Source organism: Saccostrea cucullata, unplaced genomic scaffold, assembly GCF_032062105.1.
Source record: "Saccostrea cucullata isolate Sc308-1 unplaced genomic scaffold, CSIRO_AGI_Scuc_v1 ctg432, whole genome shotgun sequence".
NCBI lineage: Eukaryota > Metazoa > Mollusca > Bivalvia > Ostreida > Ostreidae > Saccostrea > Saccostrea cuccullata.
In genome coordinates, this window is record NW_026931879.1 from 26,708 (window position 1) to 47,537 (window position 20,830).

A 20,830-nucleotide genomic window follows, 5' to 3' on the forward strand; every position below is an offset into this window, starting at 1 on the left:
TTTGCCAGAATGCATAAAACTTGGATTGAAGAAGGGGTTTGGGGTTTTTGTCTCTAAACGTAATTTTAAATTGAATTGTAGTTTTTTATGAAAAAAAAAGTTGGTAAAAATGTATATTTTTTCCCCTCAAAACATTTAAGAGCCTTTAAGGTTTAAGTTTCAAAACTACCTGAATAAACTTTTGATGTCCCATTTACTGATCGACATGACTTCTTTCCCTAACGTACAAACGTAGTTCCTAAAACAAAATGCATATATATTTCTTTTATTAACAATATGCGAGAAGTTTATATCCATGTACATGTATTTGCATAATTGTAAGGAAATAAAATAGATTACATGCCATGTCTTGCCTTTGAGTTCTCAAAATTTGCTAGAGTTGTTCTCAGTGCGTTAATTTCGGCATCTTGTTCCGCAATCTTTGTGTTCAGCTGTGTTTGTATGGTTTGGAACTGTTGCTCAAGAGCTTGCAGTCGTGAGTTCATGAAGCTTACATCGTCTACCAACATACGTCTGCTGCCAAGTTGACGATTCTCTAGTAATGCTGACGTTACTGACAGGAGGCTTACGGACAAGAAGGTTAAGATAGTCATGACACTTGTATTTAGGCCGCAATGCGATGTCGTTGTTTTTCTTTTATGTATGACGACTCAATCGTTTCTTATCTTCATTTCTGATAAAATATTAAACGTCTGCAGAGTGCAAAATTTAGAACTTTTTAGAAATTTGGTATGCAGATTTATCATAAATGTATTTATGTTAAGTTTGGTTTTAGGTACGATCAAGCTATTTTCAACAGAGTTTAGCCATTTTGACGAAGTAAAATATTTTAAGTATTTAGGGGAGGAGTGCTTTGCAAACATTTCTTGTTTTTTTTTCAGTTTTGAATATGCAAAACCTTTATATTAGACATTTTAAATACTGAACAAATTGGTTAGTATTTATTTGAAATTTTGCATTTTAAATGTGATTACATGATACAAACAACACAGGCAACAGTTTGGGAATCTTTGTACGGTGGACATGGCAGTGAACCACATACTGCCTGTACCGGAAAAAATAGTCTACCATCATTATTATACTGTCGAGCACCATCTGTCATATATTCAGGATTTCCATGAAGACACAGATATTCAGAGCCGTAATAAACAGGGTTAGTCAGACTTGAATCAGATGTTAAGAAACCTGAATATTGCTTTGTCCAACCAAGAGGACATGAATGTTTTGCAGGAATCATCATAGAAGATGATGCATGGTGGACAAAACAGACAGCACACGGTACATCGTCATTAACAGCAATATTTTTAAAAGAAAAATCATATTCTGATCCATATAACCGACCAAAGCCTGAAGAAGAAGGAAGACCAGCCGGTGCCGACTCTGGATCATGAGGCAGACAGAGTGTATTCACACCACTTCCTGCTTGTCTGTAATCTCTACCCGCAGTAAATCCTACAACATACATTATATAGAACGAATTACCGTAAAAAGACATCTAACTCAGATCAAGAGACAAGACAGATGACCCAGACCCATAGCATCGAGAGTAAAATTGAATATTGACCCGAGATTTTATAGTCTGAAGTATGATTTAGCGATACCTGATATGCGGTGACATTTTTAGAAATGAAAATCAATGGTCATTTATTAATAAATATATGACGAAGCAAAAAAAATTGATATTGAAAATACAAAGATCAATAATTTTTAGAGATATATCAATTTATACAGTAAAAAATAACTGCCTACGAATGTTTTAGGTAAACTTTTACAAGTGATTAATGATTGATTGATTGATTATTGTATTTTTACGCTGAGTCGGCAATATTTCAGCCAAAAAAAAAATTTGAATACTGTATGAATTTTTTGGGCAAATCTCTCATGGCGGCAACGTTGAATGAGCCCACCTTTTTTTTTTTGAAAGATAATCCTAAAAGTTTGCAATAAAATATACATTTTTTTTGTTTACAAAAACATGGAGCGAAGACCCACTTTACCTTAAAAGTACACTTTTATGACAAAACATTCGCATCATCTTTCCGAGAAATACTTCCAAGTCCATTAAGTCAAGGGTTATATTACAAACATGATTTAAATGCCCCACTTCATCATGAGCCGTGTAACATAGTGGTAGCGCGTTAGTCTCAAAGCAATTTGATACGTCGGATTTTTATTGCTCGGGAAGAAATTTTTAAAGATATATACTATCGAATATTTACGCTTATAAAAGAAAAATTTTTACAAGCTTTTTTTCTCTCAGAAAATTTTTTATTTCCCATAATTTCATAAATTTCAATAATGAGAAGTTAATTTAAAACTCTTTTACACTACCAAAGGATGCTTCCAAGTCATGGCTTTGTTGTTTTTGAGAAGAAGGTTTTTATGACTATGACTTGGTGCTCTTGATAAGAAGATTTTTAAATATATTTTCCTGTAATTCTTTTATGTGGTCTCCCATTGTAGCCCACCCTATTTCCGGGGGTCATCATTTGAACAAACTTGAATCTATACTATCTGATGATGCTTCAATTTCAATATGATTAATCATTGCTTTGTTATTCTTAAGAAGAAGATCATTTTTTAAAGATATTTTTCCTATTTATTCCTAAGTAAAAAATCATTGTGGCTCCACTTGACTCTCATTTGAACAAAAACTTTTAAATATATATTTAAAAAAAGGTTTCCTATTAGTTTGAACTTGTTTGGCCCAGTTGTTCTTAAGAAAGTTCCCATCAAATTCACTATTTCTGAATCATGTTGCCTTAAAGATGAAATCTTCCATATCAATATGATCCCCATAATCAAGGCTTTGCTATGTGGCTAGTTTGAAGATTAATTTTAAAAGATGTTTTCCTATTTATTCTTAAGTAAAAATGTGATTCCCCATTTTGGCTCCACCCTACTCATGGAGCTCCATGGTACTGGAGAAGAAGTAAAAAGTTTAGAAACAGACGAATAGACAAGGTGTGATCAGAAGAGCTCACTTGAGCTTTCTGCTCAGGTAAGGTAAAAACTACAATTACCAGCATAGACCAAAGAGGTTCCGTTGACGACTGGACATGTCTTTCGTCCCCATCTTATGTAAGTCGAACCTGTGTACCAATTAAAAAGAGGAATTGCACGAAATGTTTCATTAAATTCATGCATTTAAAACACTTATACAGCAAATATCAAAATGAAAATGACATAAATTATAAATCTCTAAAAAATTTAAAAAAGGTAATCAGAGATTACAGAGCTCACCTCAACGAATGTTTGTCTTTAAGTAAGGCAAAGTCCAACATTAAACTAATAATCTAGAAGTGTTCATCCCAAGATCACTCATCTGGAAAATTTAGATGCAAGCCCGATAGTGTGCATCACTAGATGTATCATCCATGCAAGTTTGGTTAACATAGTGCTTATAGTTACTTCAGAATGAACCTGCTCAAAAAACTTTAACCTGTTCACTCATCCGGAAAATGTATGCAAGAGCAAGCATCTGAAGCAAGCAGGTAATATGAATCCTTAGATGTATCACTCATGCAAATTAGTCAACATTATAAGGGCTTATAGCTACTTGGAAAAGAGGCCTGCACCAAAAACTTTAACCTGTTCAATCATCCAGAAAATGTAGGTCAGATACAGCATCTGAAGCAAGTTTGGTAACTTATGCATCCTTAAATGTATCAACCATGCAAGTGTGGCAAACATAGGGGTAATAGTTACTTGGAAGTAAGATCTGCCTCAAAAACTTAAGTCTTCTCCAAAAATATTAATCCGGTCAATCCTTAGCTGAAATTGCAGCATCTGAATCCTTGATTGGTACAATGAAACACACTAGAAGCATCTTGCTTGCATTTTAGATCAAATATAGGCTTCACCAAAAACTTAAAGAGACAAAACACCGACGCCGAAAAACGTCGGTAACCCACGGGTGATTCACATCGATTCTCTCTATGAAGCTTGCGGACTCAAAACCCGTGGTTTGCGACGATGGGGTATCACATAAGCTCCCCCCAACTTCGTCGAGGTGAGCTAAAAGTCGTCGATTTTCTTTTATTCTTTAATTTGCCATTCAGCATCGTTTTTAAAGCAATTCTATACAAACTTGTAAGAATGCAAAATTACCTGAAGTTCTAATGCTTAGTTGATTTTTCAAATCCTGAATTTCTGATTCCTGAGAATTTATTTTAGCGTCTTGGGCCGAGTTCCTAGTTTTTGTTTCAAGCAGATCTAATTTTAAAGCCTGTAATTCATGTTCCAGGGCTTCTAGCCGTGAATTCATCATGTCAGGATCGTTATCACCGGAAACAGAAATTAAGCAACTATATAAAAAGCAAAAGAAGAAAACTGAATTCATGACAAGGAACATATACTCTCAAGGTGGAAAGAATATAAAATTCTTCGCTGTAGGCTTAATTCTCCTTATCATTATCAGTTTGGTTTGGTTTTGATAAGGATATGTGTGTGTCTATTAACTTGAAAAATGGCCATTTATTGCTTTATTTCATCCAAACCAAATATTTTTTTCTTGGTTTGCTGTACAGGAAATCTTTGGAAGACATGATATTTTTGATAGAGATATCGAAGTTGTATCTTAGAATGAGACGGGGAACATAAAAGATGTGATAAGGATTTGGAAGGACTCAATTGCTCTATTATTTGTAAAATTTGACAAAGTTGTAAAAGAGGGTCGAGACATCATTTCAAATCATGCTTTGGTGTCTAGATATTGAATTTAAAAAACCTCTATAACTATATAACATTTGAAATCAATTCAACAAATTATGCTGTACATGGTGTCTAGATTATTAATTAAAAAAAAATCACTAACTATTACCACATTTGAAAAACACTTCATCAAATTATGATATGGTGTGTTGCAACCACTATTGAAATGCGACCACTATTGAAATAATTATTTCAATAGTGGTTGAAAGTCCATTTCAATAACAAACATAGGCTACAACCGCTATTGAAATACGACCACTATTGAAATAATTATTTCAATAGAGCTTGAGAGTGCATTTCAATAACAAACGTAGGTTGCAACCACAATTGAAATACGACCATTATTGAAATACTTCTTTCAATAATGGTTGAGAGTGCACAAAGGTTGCAACCACTATTGAAATACGGCCACTATATGACATAATTATTTCAATAGTGGTTGAGAGTACATTTCAATAAGAAACATAGGCTGCAACCAGTATTGAAATAATGTTCCATTTGAAATTAAGTTTTCAATGGTGAATGAAATAATGATTTCAAAAGTGATTTAAATAATTTTTTTGATAGTTGCTGATAATCAATCAAACACAAAAACCACATTGCAAGACTTATTGAAATAACTTAATTATTATAAACTATAAGGATTAATTGTTCATTATGTTCTCCAACATTTCAATTCATTCATTGAGTTTACTATCAAAATTACGACTACATGTACTTGTAAATTATTGCTTCAAAAGAAGTTGACAATACTTTTGAAAACACCACCACATTTTAATAACTATTGAAATAACACCCACCATATGGTAATAAACCAAATACTGACTTCCCTAGAAATTTAGTTATTTATTGTCTTGAAGAGTAGACTTGGCTTTACTATCCAAATTTGTAGTGTAGGTAATCCCATGAATATGAGCGACAATTACGTTCTATTCTATATTCTTTTTATTAAAAATAACTATATTTTCATCAGAAAGTTTGTACGCAAAGTTATCAGTCTTTCTTCTTTTTTCAATGTAGTCTAGGTATTCTAATTTCTACATCTAGATGTATTTATGATCCTTTCCTTTCCAAATCAACGACAAAAATGAACTTTATATTATTAACAAATTATTTCAAAATAGCATATATTAATTGATTGTTGGTTTTCGCCGATTCGACCAAATTCAGTGGGAGCTTGCTTATAACTTTTGCCTACAAGTAGGCCAGTTCAATAAAAAGTGTCCGTGTTACTGTATTAATTGAAATTTCTACAAAAAAAAGGAAAACATAAAACAACTTTACTTGTCATATTCTAAACTCAATAAAATAGTTTATTGTGTTAGAAAACAGAATGTGTAATTCATCCTCATATTTGTTTTATAAAGGGTACTTAACACAAACAAAAATTTGATGCATGGATTAAAGATTAATTAGAAATTAAAGTTTTTGAACACAATACGTAGTATTGGGAGGGGGCATGTGCAACTCCCAATTTTCCAAACATTATCTTTACTGTTGGAAGAGACAGGTTGGTTGCTCCACTACTTCTTGTTATAGCATAGATAAATCATGGGAATTTGGTAATGTAAAATAAGGAGATGGGTGAACATGACAAGCGAAAAGCCTATAGCAACGAGTCAATTTCTCACACTATAACACCATTTTTCGATATGAGTAAGCTCCATTTTTTAAAAAAGTTAATCCCCAAAGTTTGCATAAATATATACACTTTTTAGTTACCAAAATTATGGAGCAAAGACCCACTTTACCTTAAACATATACCTGTATGACACAACTTTTGCATCTTTTCATTGATTCTAGTAGTTTTGGTCCCAACCATTAGGCCCCAGGGGGCAGGGACCATAAAATTCTTTTTAATAATAATTTTTGTTCCCCTTCATCCATAGATGCTACATGCCAAAACTGGTTGAAATTAGTTGAGTGTTTTCAGAGAAGAAGCTGAAAATGTTTAAATGTTAACGCACGACGACGGAAAAAAAGAGATAGCAATAGGTCACCTGAGTGACTCTGGTGAGCTAACAAAAGACAAAAGAAACTTATAATAATTATGTTCCCCAAACGAAGTTGGGGAACATATTGTTTTTACTCTGTTTCTTATTATTATTATTCTTATTATTTTTCTTCTTCCTGGGAAAATTTTGTCCACGAGTGATCTTGTAAACTTCACATCCGACATAGGTGAAACCTTTTTAGGGTCAGTAGGCATGTTATGTAGAGTTGCCGAATGAAGGTCATTTTGCGCGCACGTGCTTGCAAGAGCGCGCACGTGCAACACGTGAAATGACCAATAAAATGGATATTGCCGTAACTTTTCTATTTTTTGACGAAATTTTTTGAAACTCATAATGTAAGGATACATTAGTAGTATAGACAAGATAGCATGGTCAAAATAGCAAGATCTCACGCGCATGCACGTGTGCTTCGCTCTGATTGGTTGAATTTAAAGTCTCAATATCTTTCTTGTTTCTTGTCATAATCCTTTGAAATTTTTAACATAGACCTACATTATGAAGATCTACCGCATGATATATAAGAATTTTCATGAAAGTATGCGCATGTGCGCGTGCTGCAAGCTGATTGGCTGAAACTTTAAATGGCTATATCTCCTTTGTTTTTTTGACGAAATTCTTTGAAATTTAAAATATAGTCATGCAATGGGATATCCTACAAAATGATATAGAAAAAATATCATGAAATCACGCGCATGCACGTGTGCTGCAATCTGATTGGCTGAAACTTTAAATGGCTATTTCTCCTTTGTTTTTTGACGAAATTCTTTGAAAATTTAAATAAAGTCATGCATTGGGATATCCTACAAAATGGTATTCAAAAAAATCATGAAATCACGCGCATGCACGTGTGCTGCAATCTGATTGGCTGAAACTTTAAATGGCTATAACTCCCTTGTTTTTCAACCAAACAGGATGGGATTTAGAACATAGATAGATGTAAGGGACTCCTACAAGAAGGTATGATCATCATGCACGTGCACGCACGTGCGTGCATTTGAAACGAGTATATTTAAAAATACACTTGAATGAGTGATTTTTATTACTTTTGGACTGAATGCTTTAATATATAGTATATTAAAATATATAAATAGTGTAGACAAGATGATATGGTCATAACGCACATGCATTCACATGCGCTCGGGTGCAATGCTAAAAAATGAATATAATTGGTATCCTTCTGGGAAAACGTTGTTAAAGTCAAAAATGCACAGAGTTTGGGAGTTGGGGAGCGTTTGGGGAACATCTGTAACGGTTCCCGTTACAATTAGCACTAGTTTATTTTTTGAATGGACATTTCAATACAATTTTCATGTACACATTACTATTATTCATATTGCAAAAAAAAGCATATTTACACTCTCTTAACATAACTGATACTTGATACATTCACACCTTAAACATTTCCAACAAAACTGATTCATTACTCAATTATGCTTTTCTTAAATTAAAGCCTTCAAGATATCAACCTGACATATGAATTTATTAAAATCAAAGTAAAAACAACAACAAACATTCACTACCATATGTATAAAAGGTAACATTTTTACTCTTTGACAGTTGTAAGGAGTAAAAATGCATTTTGAGCAAATTAGCTACATTTCTGAAACATACATGTAACTGATAAACTGTTGTGTTTTTTGAAATCCCTCCATGGATGAGAAAAGAACAGTAATAAACCAATATTAATCAATGATTAAATATAAAGAGATCCATCAGCAGGGCCTATGTATCCTACAGCAATCAGAATCACGTCCACAATTGTCCACACCCCCAGACCCCCGAAACTAAACAGCTTCCCCAGGGCCTCCTTCCACTGGCCCAGGTAAAAACGGTCCACTCCAAACCCTCCAAGTGTAACACTGTAATAAAACACAGAAAGGTTTAGACACAGAGAGGTAAAGTATGTAACACTGTAATAAAAATCAACACAGAGAGGTAAACCATATAACAATGTAATGAAAAATAATAGAAAGGTGTAAACTATAAATCGTTGTAATAAAAATCAAAGAGAGGTGTTGCCATGTAACACTGTAAAAGAAACACAAAAATGTAACTATGTAGCCCTGCAAAAAGAATGAAATAGAGATGCAACCATGTAGACCGAATACTGTAATAAGAATCAAAGTGAAATGTGATGGCAATTAAAATCAAGAAGAAGTGTAACCATGTAACACTGTAATAAGAATCAACAAAGATTTAACAGTGTAACATAACAGTGTAACACTGTAATAAGAATCAACAAAGATTTAACTGTGTAACACTGTCATGAAAACACAGATGTGCAATAAGAATGAAAGAGAGATGTAACCTTGTAACACTGGAAATAGAATTAAAGTGTGGTGTAACCATATAACTTGTAATACCGTATACGAATCAGAGAGCGGTGTAACCATGCTACAGTATAAGAATCAGAGGTGTAACCAAGTAAAACTGTGAAAATAAAATTGCAGACGTTTACCCATGTATCACTGTAACAGGAATCCAACAAATGTGTAACATGTAACACTGTTGTTATCTAGCATTCTATATGTATATGTACATTTATGATTTATCTATTGAAAACCCTGTTGTTTATATGTATACCTTAAAGCCAGTGCTGTTGACCACTTGTATCCACTTGTCCAATTACAAAACTTTCGCTTTTGAAAAGTCCTGTTTCCTAAAGAAGATAATAAAAAAAGTTCACTGTTTTAAGATACATATTGCAATCCAATTACTTTACATGTGCATTATTTTAAGTTTGTGTACAAGTTTGAATATTTATTTGTAAAAGAACATTGATAAATGTAAACTAATTTAATGCAATACCATTTTAATGAATATGTATAATACTGTTGTTGCATTAAACAAAATTATACAATGTGAAAATACAATCTGTGTGAATTAACCATGTGCTCATATATTTACCTAGACAAAAAACATTTTCCTTGACCTGACACTGGGACACGTATCGTTTGCGTGGAGCATCCCTCACAGCACAGGTTGCATTCACTTTACTGCATGTGTAATTGGATTCATGCAGCTGGTAGCAATACCTGCAGTTTAATTTTCTTATTTGTTCCCTAGAGCCCTGTGCCAAACAAAAACTTTTAAGGATATTTTCAAATTGATGTAAGTAAACAAAGCTGTTAAAAATATTCTGAATATAATACAGGGGATTCCTTATTCCTCAGCCATTCATTAACTTGCTTATGATGAAGAGAAGATCATATGGCAAGTCAATACAAAGAAATGAAAGACAGAAGAATCAACTGAAAATGGAATATGATATCTTCAGCTTGTAGTGCAAGTACCGTATATACTCGCCTATAAGTCAGTATTTTGGGAGTTAAATATTGGTCTAAAACTCTATGTCCGACTTATAGGCGAGTCAAAAAGAGATTGGTATTTTTCTGGAGGCTAAAATGTAGCATCTTATGTGCATGTCCGATGATTATCAAAGAAAATGTCTGGATATATAAGATAATCTACTATGTATTCTTAGATTATATATATAAAATACAAGTATTTATATATTTTAATAATTTTATTTGTATTTTAAGTGAAGCATTGCCTTTTCTAAAAAATAATTCAAAATTAATATCAGTGTCATTTCGAAAAATATATTAATTGAAACCAGGTTAAAACATCTATGGATGTACTTGAAATTGTCACCAGATTTTGTCAAAAAATTGTATCGACTTATAAGCGGGTCAATACCAAATCAAACCAAAATAACGTCAAAAAATACAACCGACTTATAGGCGGACCGACTTATAGGCGAGTATATACGGTAGCTGCAGATCTGTAGCTCACTGGTATGAAAAAATTGGGATGGACAACCAGAGAGCTACAATGCCACCCATTGAAAAAAAGTGTATATTTATTGCGCAGAAAAAAAGTGTGTTATTTCTCTATCTATTTCTCTATATCAAACTGCCATCTAAAAACATCATTAACTGTATATTCTAAGCATCTTTTTTACTTCCAAGCTCGTTCATTTGAACAGCCAACTTGTGCCAATACCCAAGCGAAACATTTCCCAAAGTCCCTGTTAATAGCCCCCCTGAGCCTCATGACTTGTATGTGCTGTTTTGTTGTGGAAGTAGTTAAAGAACATCTTAGGAACACAGTTAGTAATATTTTGAAATATACATAGAAATAAACCAAGAAACAGCACACTTTTACTGCACAATAAATATACATTTTTTCAATGGGTGGCACTGTAGCTTTCTAGTTATCCAACCCAAAATTTAACAGACAAGCGAGCTACAGATCTGCAGCTTATAGCCTAGAAGTCTTCGTGCAGTAGCTACATTCTGTTACAGTATGTGTAGTTTAAAATATATTTATGTATGTGTCTGACGTAAATGGTAAAATCCACTCTTAGGAGGTATAAAGTTTAATATCTGTAAACATGGCCAAGACAGAGTAAATTCGATGGGTCATTTCCATACAAGTAAAACCATAATCAAAACCCAATACCAGTACTCTGATACCTTAAAAAACTTAAATTATTGCCAACATTTAATTAACTTCTATGACTGAGTCCCTCCTTACCACGCATTTTACGCCCTCTTTCACTGTACAATTCACAGAAGTATCATCTCCATAGGTACAGTGATAATTGAACTGGCAATCGAGACATTCTGGTCCTAGTGAGTGACACTGAGCCCCATCTGGACATCTAAGGGGCACCACATGGGGAGTGGGAGTTGACACTTCAGTAGGAGTGTATGTCAATGACGAGTTTCCATCTGGAGATGTGTTCTGTGATGTAGTGGCATTAATCTCAGGTAAATCTGTGACTGTGTTAACAGATGATAGTTTTTCTGTTGAACCTGAAGTATTTTTTGTAGAGAAATATTTAAAACAAATAAAGTTCTAACCAAAATAGGCTAGACAAACACCATAAACACCAATTTTCTGACACCACTTCCTCATGAAATCCAGTCAAAGCGCCCCCTAATAAAACCATCCCGGTCAAAGTGTTCCTTGATTTTGGTCAAAGCGTCCCCTGATTTTGGTCAAAATGTCCCCTGATTTGGTCAAAGCGCCCCTTATAGAATTTTACAGTAAAATGATGTTTCAAAACCACCCCCAAATATTGGTCAAAGCGTCCCCTGATTTTGGTCAAAGCGCCCCCTACATGTTTTTCTTAGAAAAAATCGTCTTGGAACCATCCCCAAGCAATGGTCAAAACGTCCCCGATTTTGGTCAAAGCGTCCCCTGATTTTGGTCAAGGCGCCCCCTAATATATTTTTACAAACATGTTACGGAATAAAGCAATGGTCAAAACGTCCCCAATTTTGGTCAAAGCATCCCCTGATTTTGGTCAAGGCGCCCCCTAATATATTTTTACAAACATGTTACGGAATAAAACTGTTTTGTATTTATAATATTATCATTGTTTTGCAGTTACCCGAAAAAATTCTATAAGGGGCACTTTGACCAAATCAGGGGACATTTTGACCATTTCTTGGGGATCGACAAGAAAACGTTTTTTTTCCCCTGTAAAAATATATTAGGGGGCGCTTTGACCAAAATCAGGGGGCCCTTTGACCAAAATTTGAGGGCGGTATTTTTTTCTATAAAAATATATAAGGGGACGCTTTGACCAAAATCATGGGACGCTTTGACTTAAATCATGGGATGCTTTGACTAAAATTGGGGCACGCTTTGACCAATATTTGGGGACGATATTTTTTCTATAAAAATATGTTAGGGGGCGCTTTGACCAAAATCAGGGGGCGCTTTGACTAAAATCAGGGGACGCTTTGACTAAAATTAGGGGACCCTTTGACCGGGACGTTTTTATTAGGGGGCGCTTTGACTGGCTCCCTTCCTGATAAATAAAATACAGTCCCACCAGTTATGCCTTTTATACTATATATTGTCATTGTTTAGATATGTTTTGAATAAAATTTTGTCACAAAAAATTTAGAAGCCGGTTTGATAACTCCTAAGAATATACAAAACAGTTTAGTAGTTTCCTAAAAGATATAATAATTTTATTATTAACAGAATCCTTTTTGCACAAAAATAATCTTATCATCGATTGCCTCATTCAGTTTAAGAAGTAAATTAATTCTAATATCTGACGGTATTTTTAACCATTGTCAAGTATTTGCATTAAAAGAAAAAAATTTATCGAGGAAATTCGAAATCATAACAAATCGTCCTCGTATCTCTCTGAAATCGCCTTGACTACAGAATGAATAGACTAACTTACTTTGTGTGACTGAAGTAACAGACAAGAAAACTGATGAATGTATAAAGAAAACGAGTATGATTCGTGTCAGCTGCTGTTGATTTCTTTTGATGACATCCATTCCGTCATTTTTTTTCCCGGAATACGTAAACAACGTAGTATTTGATTGGATAAAATCATCCAAGGTAGATCACTCTAATATTTTGATTGGCAAGAGATAAAATGACAGCACCTGTTGTATACATTACCAGAATAGAAACGTTCAGCGCCTGTCATAGGTTACACAGGTAGATATATAAAGTTAACTACAATGCCTGCTCAATAGATTTTTTTCTATATACTTCCATTTTTAAAATGAAAATACCAATTTAACGATTGTGTTCTGAGGAAGGTAGAAGTAGGGAAATAGGTCTGGCGGTAAAATCTAAATACTTGTCATTATTTATCGAGTAAATTTATCTTTTATTAAATATATCTACTTTTAAGGACTATAAAGTTAATGTTTTACCAAACAAAATGAGAGAGAGAGACCAACTCCTGTAATAATTCACGATCGATATGAAAGATTTTCAAAAGACAAATGCAATCACAAAAGGAAAAGAAAAATTAAACTTTGTACTTCGTTAAGCCATGAAAATGTTCTCATTAATTGTTTTAAATGATTATTTATTCTAATTTGTTACTTACAATTGATTATAGAATACATTGTCAATCAGGTCAATTACGGAACGTTTCTCTTGTCTATTGGCAAATATTTTGGAAGTAGCAAGTGCTTGACAAATCATGTAATGTGTGTATTCAACCTATTCAACAACTTAAAAAAAAAATAAGGTAAATTGTCAACTTTTTTACTCTTTCATTTTTAATTGAATCAGATGTAGTAAACTGTTCACTAGCAAAAGATACCCTTTCCTGTGTTTGTATAGCGCACGTGCGTAACTTCGGTCACTGATTGTCATGTACCTGATTATGTAATATGACATAAGAATACTACACACCTGTCACTAGATCAATTATTTAATCACTGTGTATACACAGTAAACGTATTATTTCAGATGTCCAATCACAATAAAATCAAATTAATTTTGTCTTTATTCTTTTTATCATAAATAGTAAAATATGAAACTTTCAAAACAGTTTGTTATCTTGTATACACAAAAATGAAATAAATTTATAATTTTTATTGATTTTATTAAATTTCTTTAAATATTGCAGTTCTTTTCTGTGCTGAAATGAAAAAGTGTATAATGAATTATTTTCCTCAGAAATAGTGTGAACATAATTTAATGTCATTAATTTACGAACTGGATCGAGCAAAACTTTAATTCATACATACAATATTTATAATATACGTCTATCAACCATTCCCTTCGATCCTTGTGAATTATACAATGTACCAGGGACATACATAAGTCCCTGATTATACCCAGCATATAATCTTATAGTTAAATGAATAAAAAAATAAATTTTGATTAAAGTCATACATGGCATATATTGTTGTTTATATATACTAAACGTAAAATCTTTTTATTTTGATTATACATGTAACTTAATATATACATTGTTCATATAAGATTTTCCAGTAAAATTACACATGAGTCCTCCTTTTTTAGAAATCAAGAAAATACGTCAATGATATTACAAACAAAAATTTTATATGAAAGAATAACTTATTGTTAGAAATATATATAAATGAAAAATGGGAAAAATTAAAAATAAAACTACTCTGGCACGTGTCTGTAATCAGTGAGAGTTATCTTTCTTTGGTACATGCACAAATACTTACGCTAAAATTATGAAATTTTAATTTGGTATCTAGGCTTTAGAACAGTTAATTTCATCAATATTTAATATTTTTTTTATTCTTAACAATATAAGGGGCTTTTCGGTGGCATTTCGGTGATTTCTCTGGACATTTCGGTGATTGCAGGGCATTCCGGTGATTCGTAGTACCGGTCTTCAGGTCTTGCTAGTACAGTCATTTTACACAAAACGAATCGGTTTCTAGTTACGTATTAAATACAACCCATATCTTTGAATTTCCAAATTTTCTTTGTTGTTGTTTAATTTGTATTTCTAAGCTCTACAAACAAGTAGTATAAAAATTTCCAAAATATAAACGGTACAGTGACATATAGCTGTCAAAAAAACACCCCCCTTTTTTCCTAGTTTCGAATCGATTTTTCAGTATCGAATCAGGTGCCCTCTATTGTTGATGACTTAATAAATGAAACCGGTTGGTCGAAATTATTGTAGTAATATACGTTCAAGAAAATAATTCTACATAAAGTATATAAGTATTACTTGTTGATTCAAATGATTATTTTTCTAAAACTAAACAATATGAAAAATGTTGCATTTTATGAGAAACTTTTAGTGACATGCGTTATTATAATTAAATCAATCATCTCTGAGTCATAATTTTCATGGAATATTTTTGTTTATAAATAGTTTTGATAGTATTTTCACTCCTGTCAGCTTTCTTTGTTTTTTTTGCATCCCGTAAAACGGCATTTTTCGTTCTTCCAAAATTCGTAATTCGTAACTAAGAAAACAACACGTGGTAAGTTTAGATGTTAAGTTTCATTCAAAAGTCAATTTTCCTTGAATTTAATATTCTATCTTTTTGTATTTATCCTAAATATTGATTACATTCACAATCTGGATCGACAACATATCAAATTTTTTATTTAGACGCATTTCTCGACACACTTTCGTTTTCTTAGACTTGCACTTGCGCGTGTTAAAATCTACAGTAGTGTAGGTCATCGGTTCAAATTGTAAATATTGTGGGAAATAATCATGCAGATATTACAAAAACACAACACAGTGATAGAATATTCATCCTTTTATTGTATTAACCTAGTAAGATTTTAAAAACCCTTCACTATGTTTTTCTAGAATATTTAAATAAAAAAAATATTCGATACTGGCAAATATTAGTTACTGGTAATATGACTGTATTTCCAGAAAAAAATTTATATATGTCTTGTAAATCATTTCACTTTACAATTATAGCTTGGAACTTGGGGAGGAAGAAAACAAAACTATATTCGGAAAATGTAACAATCCAAACGGACATGGGCATAATTACAAAGGTATGATACAATTGATCTTATCTATTGGATCAGTGATAAATGTATCTATAAATGTGTGATAGCTCAGAAAAGGGTGCTTTATATTCTAATAATTAAGAAAAGTGGGAACAGATGTGAAATAAACATTTACTGATGTCTCATTTAATGTATTAAAAAAAAAAATATTTCAACTTCGTTTTTTCAGTGGAAGTTACTGTCAAAGGACCGGTAAGTATTGAAAAAGTCTATTCAAAATTAATAATTATAATAAAATCCCTCTAAGATAATCCCTCTAAGATATTTATGCCCGGCCTGCCTAATTGAAGACCTACAGAAGACCTACAAAAATGTGGGTTTATATACAGCAAAACTGATGTTATATTCTGATTAAGCATGTCCTAAATACATAAGATACACAAAAAAGTTTTATAAAAAGAAGTTTTAAAGTGTATTTTTTAAGCGTGGTATGGGGAACTATTTCTGGGGCAAAATACAGACATTAATTTTTTACTCCCAACTGCAACCTTACTGTTCCCTTTATTGTGTTTCACCCGATAGTGTAAAAGTTTCAGCTTTGTAAAGTTTTAAAATTTTACTGATTTTATTGACTAATTATTTTTTTTTTAACAAAATAGAATTGTCTCTGACTGAATATTTCATTTTATGTTTTAATCTTTGATGTATTTGTCTAAAATATCTCCAATTATTTTTTTTTCGTCATTAAATATAATTTATTTAATTACATTTTTCTGATAATTACATTTTCTTGATATGTTTTGGTGAACAACTGATTTGTTATTTACCCGAGTTATTATTCTTGCTGTAGGTCGTCTGAGAGAAGAAATAGTTCCCCTTACCAAGCTTAAAAAATACACTTTAAAACTTCTTTTTAAAAACTTTTTTGTGTATTTTATAAATTTAGGACATGCTTAATCAGAATATCACATCAGTTTTGCTGTATATAAACCCACATTTTTGTAGGTCTTCCTTAGGTCTTCTCTAGGTCTTCAATTACCTGTAGGTCTTCAATTAGGTATTCCCATTTATGCCCCTGGATCAAAAGATTGTGGGGTATATTGTTTTGTCCTGTCTGTTTGTCTGTCAGTTTTTCTGTCTTTTGTCAGCTTTAACCTAGCCCATAACTTCAGTGGGTGGGGTTATAGCTTTCATATTTCACAGGTTATTCCTTATGAGAAGACCTTTCTTTGGGTGCCATCAAATTTGACCTTTTGACTTGACTTTGGAGTTTGACCTACTTTTACAAAAAATACCACACTTTAATGTGTTTAACATTGGCCATAACTTTTGAACAGTTGAAGCCATGCAGGGCTTTCATACTTCACATGTGCATTTCCTGTGACAAGACCTTTCAGCTGCTATAAAAAAGTTTTGACCTTGACCCAAGAGTTTGACCCACTTTTTAAAAACTTTAAGTTTGGTCATAACTTTTAAACAGTTACTGAGTTAGAACTAGGGCTTTCATATTTCACAAGTGTATTCCTTGTAACAAGACCTTTCTTTTGGTTCCAACACTTTTGACCTTTTGAGTTTGACATGCTTTTGAGAGAATTCAAACCTTGCCATTAGCTGCCGGATGGAGGTTTCAAAGTTTCACAAACACATCTTGTTTTTCCAATACTTTATCTCTCCCTATTTTCATTACATATGTTGTTTAATCCTATTGAATGTAATAAATATGAATATTTATGAATAAACAATTGATAAAGGAGATTTATAAAAGTAGCAAGATGAGTTTGTGAAACACTGATTGCAGCTTGTGGCAAGAGTTAAACTTTCTCAAATGCATGTCAAATTCCAAGATCAAATGTCAAAAGGTCAAAATTGTTGGAATCCAAAGGAAGGACTTGTCATAAGAAATAAATCTTTGAAATATGAAAGGCCTAGTACTAACTGTTTAAAAGTTATGGCTAAGATTAAAAATATTTAAAAGTGGATAGGGTCAAGGTCAAAAATATTTATACCCATTGAAATGTCTTTCACACTGGTTACACATGTCAAGTATGAAAGCCCTAGCTAGCACTAACTGTTCAAAATTTATGACCAAAGTTAAAGTTTGGTAATTTATAGTAAAAGTGGGTCAAACTCCAAGGTCAAGGTCAAGGAGGTCAAACTTGGCTGTACTCAAAAGAAGGTCTTGTCACAAGGAATACACCTGTGAAATATAAAAGCCATTAACCCACTTACTCAAAAAATATGACCAAGGTTCAAGGTTTTACGAACAAACAGATTAACATCTGAACAGACACACCAACAAGGCAAAAATTTATATCCCCAAATCTTTGGGGCATTAAAAAGAGTGTATACATATGTGGAGCAAATAAAACTTTGTTTATTTTTTGAAAAATCCCTACATGTATAAGAATTGATTTAAGGCTGCAAAATACAATGTACTTCATAACTAATTAAAATATTTTGTAGGTTGATCCAGTAACAGGAATGGTCCTGAATATTGTAGATCTAAAGAAGTTTATGCAGGTATTTATGTTTTCATTAATAGCAGTGATACTAAAGCATAAATTCTGAGAGAATTTTAAAAGCAGATAGACCAGGTTGGCTGCTATGGGGTCATTTTAATAGATGATGCCAATTTTTAGGGGCCAAAAAAAATTAACAGTTTCATGGATGGAGTATTGCCTGGTCAGACATTCCATGAAAAACATAGGCTAGGGATCCACATTTACTGAGTAGTTTTGATACTAGTAAGAGTATCCAAGTCCACAAATATTGAACCCTAACATTACAATACTGTTGAACTTAGTTCTCTCAAACAGAGATATAAATACTTGGAATATTTCAAAGTGATTTGGCAGTCACATATGCCCCCCTCCCCAAAATAATTGGAATTTTTCTAAGTCAAAGGAACATAACTCTGTCCAAAATGGCCGATTCTACCCAAAAGAGAAGTTGACTTAGATATTCTTATGATAAATCTGTATACCAAATATCATTTTAATTTGTGCGACCTCTGTGAAGAAAATGAACGGAAACTGACAGACAGACCGACCGACAGATTTTTGATAAATCTGTACATGTATACCAAATTTCATTTCAATACTTGCAACCTTTGCAAAGAAAATGAGCAGAATTTTTCTAAGTCCTAGGGGCATAACTCTGTCAAAAATGGTCCATTCGTACCCAAAACAAAACTTGACCTAGATATTCTTATGATAAATCTTTTTACCAAATTTCATTTCAATATGTGAAAGCTCTTCAAAGAAAATGAATGGAAACAGATGGTGGACAGACAGACAGACTGATCAACAGACAGCAGCAAAGCAACATTCCCCTTCCTTCTTTGAAGGAGGGCATAAAAATGTATGGAAGAAAAAGTGGATCCCCCTCACCCACTGGATCTAAATGTACCTGCTTTATCATTTTCAGGATGCCATTATGGACACACTGGATCATAAAAACATTGATAAAGATGTTCCATACTTCAAAGACAAAGTGAGGTAATCTTTTGTTGTACAAACATTAAAGTTAAATGTATGGTATTTCAGTGATATTTTGTGACCATGCACTTTTATATCTTCACAGTACAACAGAAAACTTAGCTGTGTTTATTTGGAGTGAATTACAGAAGAAAACACCTAAGGACCTACTTTATGAAGTCAAGATTCATGAAACAGATAAAAATGTGATAGTCTATCGAGGAGAGTGATAGAAGGATATTGTGTAATTCATGAAAAAATTTGATTTGATTCCCATTTTTGCTGCATCACAGTCAATGAAACGGGTAAGCAGATCAGGAAGACTATTAAATGTATAAACTTAGTAAACTTGACAATGCTGCAGTTTTTAAAATTAGATTTTGTTGTACCAATTGTATACTGTACAGCATTATTATTATTTACATGTAGTTGTATTTTTCAGTGAAAAAGCTTATTTATTTGTGAAGAAGCGTTTTTTGAGTGTGTGTGTTAAGAATGGGAGTACCGTATATGAATGTAATGACAGCTTTGTACATGTAACTGTGCTGGTAATTGTTTAATGTGAATAGCATGTAGTACATTTGTTCGTCATTGATCCTTAATCTTTTTTTGGGGGGGGTATTTTTACTACATATTACATTTATATTATTATTTAGAATGCTCTAGCATAATCTCATTTTTATCAAATACAAGATATTGGTTTTGTTTTATCTTTTTATACAAGTATAACCATGTTCCTTAAAATACTGTATAATCACATATTTTCGTTGGGTCAAATTTTCAAGGTTTGAAGAATAAAATATTGGTTTGTGGGGATTTGATTTCTTGGTTGGAGAATGTTTAGTAGTAATGCATATGAAATTTTACATTTTGTGGTAGTCATGAATTCTTGATTCTCTCCATGGCTCGAAAACACCAAAAATTAAACCCCCACGAAAAGTTAGATTTCACAGTTTAAAACATTTTTGAATGCTCATGATAACTGTAAAGGTATTACATTTAGCGATGTATTCTAGCGATTTTGGCGGAAAGCAGAGCCCACTAGTTCAAGTACACCGCTAAATGTCTTGTATATTAACTGTTTTAACTCGCAAATTCAGATAGCGCTAAATCAAATCAACGCTAACTTGTTGAAAATTGAATTCCCGCCAAATATCGTACACGCCAAATGTAATACATTTACAGTATGTACATAGTTAGTTTATGTACAGAAACAGCAATGCATAGGTCTTGAGACCTATTTGTCAACAGCAGCTTTTTGTGTTGATTAAATCTGAACAGTTTGAATAAAAATGCATGTAGATTTTTCGGTTTCACTTTGATGTATATCAGAGATGTTGTTAAATACGTATTTTTAAAAGATATTGAATTTGCTATCTTATG

The 20,830-nt window shown here is 32.6% G+C and overlaps 3 protein-coding genes across 3 annotated transcripts; 1 reads left to right on the top strand and 2 right to left on the bottom strand.

Annotated features, from left to right (window-relative positions):
* Positions 1–354: 354 nt before the first annotated feature.
* On the bottom strand, positions 355–4,748 carry LOC134233877 (short-chain collagen C4-like). Its single transcript, XM_062715932.1, has 3 exons — positions 4,111–4,748; positions 3,024–3,092; positions 355–1,452 (listed from the first exon to the last, which is right to left on the bottom strand). Exons 1-3 carry the CDS (start codon positions 4,352–4,354, stop codon positions 971–973), a joined length of 795 nt encoding a protein of 264 aa, XP_062571916.1. The 5' UTR covers positions 4,355–4,748; the 3' UTR covers positions 355–970.
* A 3,261-nt stretch (positions 4,749–8,009) lies between these two features.
* On the bottom strand, positions 8,010–13,090 carry LOC134233861 (TM2 domain-containing protein 3-like). The gene is made up of 5 exons (XM_062715909.1): positions 12,940–13,090; positions 11,268–11,548; positions 9,636–9,798; positions 9,312–9,387; positions 8,010–8,587 (listed from the first exon to the last, which is right to left on the bottom strand). The coding sequence occupies exons 1-5, from the start codon at positions 13,037–13,039 to the stop codon at positions 8,422–8,424; spliced, it is 786 nt and encodes a 261-aa protein (XP_062571893.1). The 5' UTR covers positions 13,040–13,090; the 3' UTR covers positions 8,010–8,421.
* LOC134233862 (6-pyruvoyl tetrahydrobiopterin synthase-like) lies at positions 13,083–20,750 on the top strand. Its single transcript, XM_062715910.1, has 6 exons — positions 13,083–13,205; positions 15,937–16,016; positions 16,201–16,223; positions 18,435–18,491; positions 19,398–19,468; positions 19,554–20,750. Exons 1-6 carry the CDS (start codon positions 13,141–13,143, stop codon positions 19,675–19,677), a joined length of 420 nt encoding a protein of 139 aa, XP_062571894.1. The 5' UTR covers positions 13,083–13,140; the 3' UTR covers positions 19,678–20,750.
* The last annotated feature ends 80 nt before the right edge of the window (positions 20,751–20,830 follow it).

Excerpts from the sequence above, each read along its gene's own strand:
- LOC134233862 (XM_062715910.1), top strand. The coding sequence starts at position 13,141 with ATGACAGCACCTGTTGTATACATTACCAGAATAGAAACGTTCAGCGCC. Across the intron at positions 18,492-19,397 it reads ATCTAAAGAAGTTTATGCAG|GATGCCATTATGGACACACT; the intron begins GTATTTATGTTT and ends TATCATTTTCAG. Across the intron at positions 19,469-19,553 it reads TACTTCAAAGACAAAGTGAG|TACAACAGAAAACTTAGCTG; the intron begins GTAATCTTTTGT and ends ATATCTTCACAG.
- LOC134233861 (XM_062715909.1), bottom strand. The coding sequence starts at position 13,039 with ATGGATGTCATCAAAAGAAATCAACAGCAGCTGACACGAATCATACTC. Across the intron at positions 11,549-12,939 it reads TGTTACTTCAGTCACACAAA|GTTCAACAGAAAAACTATCA; the intron begins GTAAGTTAGTCT and ends AAAATACTTCAG. Across the intron at positions 9,799-11,267 it reads AAGAGGGCGTAAAATGCGTG|GGCTCTAGGGAACAAATAAG; the intron begins GTAAGGAGGGAC and ends TGTTTGGCACAG.
- LOC134233877 (XM_062715932.1), bottom strand. The coding sequence starts at position 4,354 with ATGTTCCTTGTCATGAATTCAGTTTTCTTCTTTTGCTTTTTATATAGT. Across the intron at positions 3,093-4,110 it reads ACTAAGCATTAGAACTTCAG|GTTCGACTTACATAAGATGG; the intron begins GTAATTTTGCAT and ends ATTGGTACACAG. Across the intron at positions 1,453-3,023 it reads AACCTCTTTGGTCTATGCTG|GATTTACTGCGGGTAGAGAT; the intron begins GTAATTGTAGTT and ends TGTATGTTGTAG.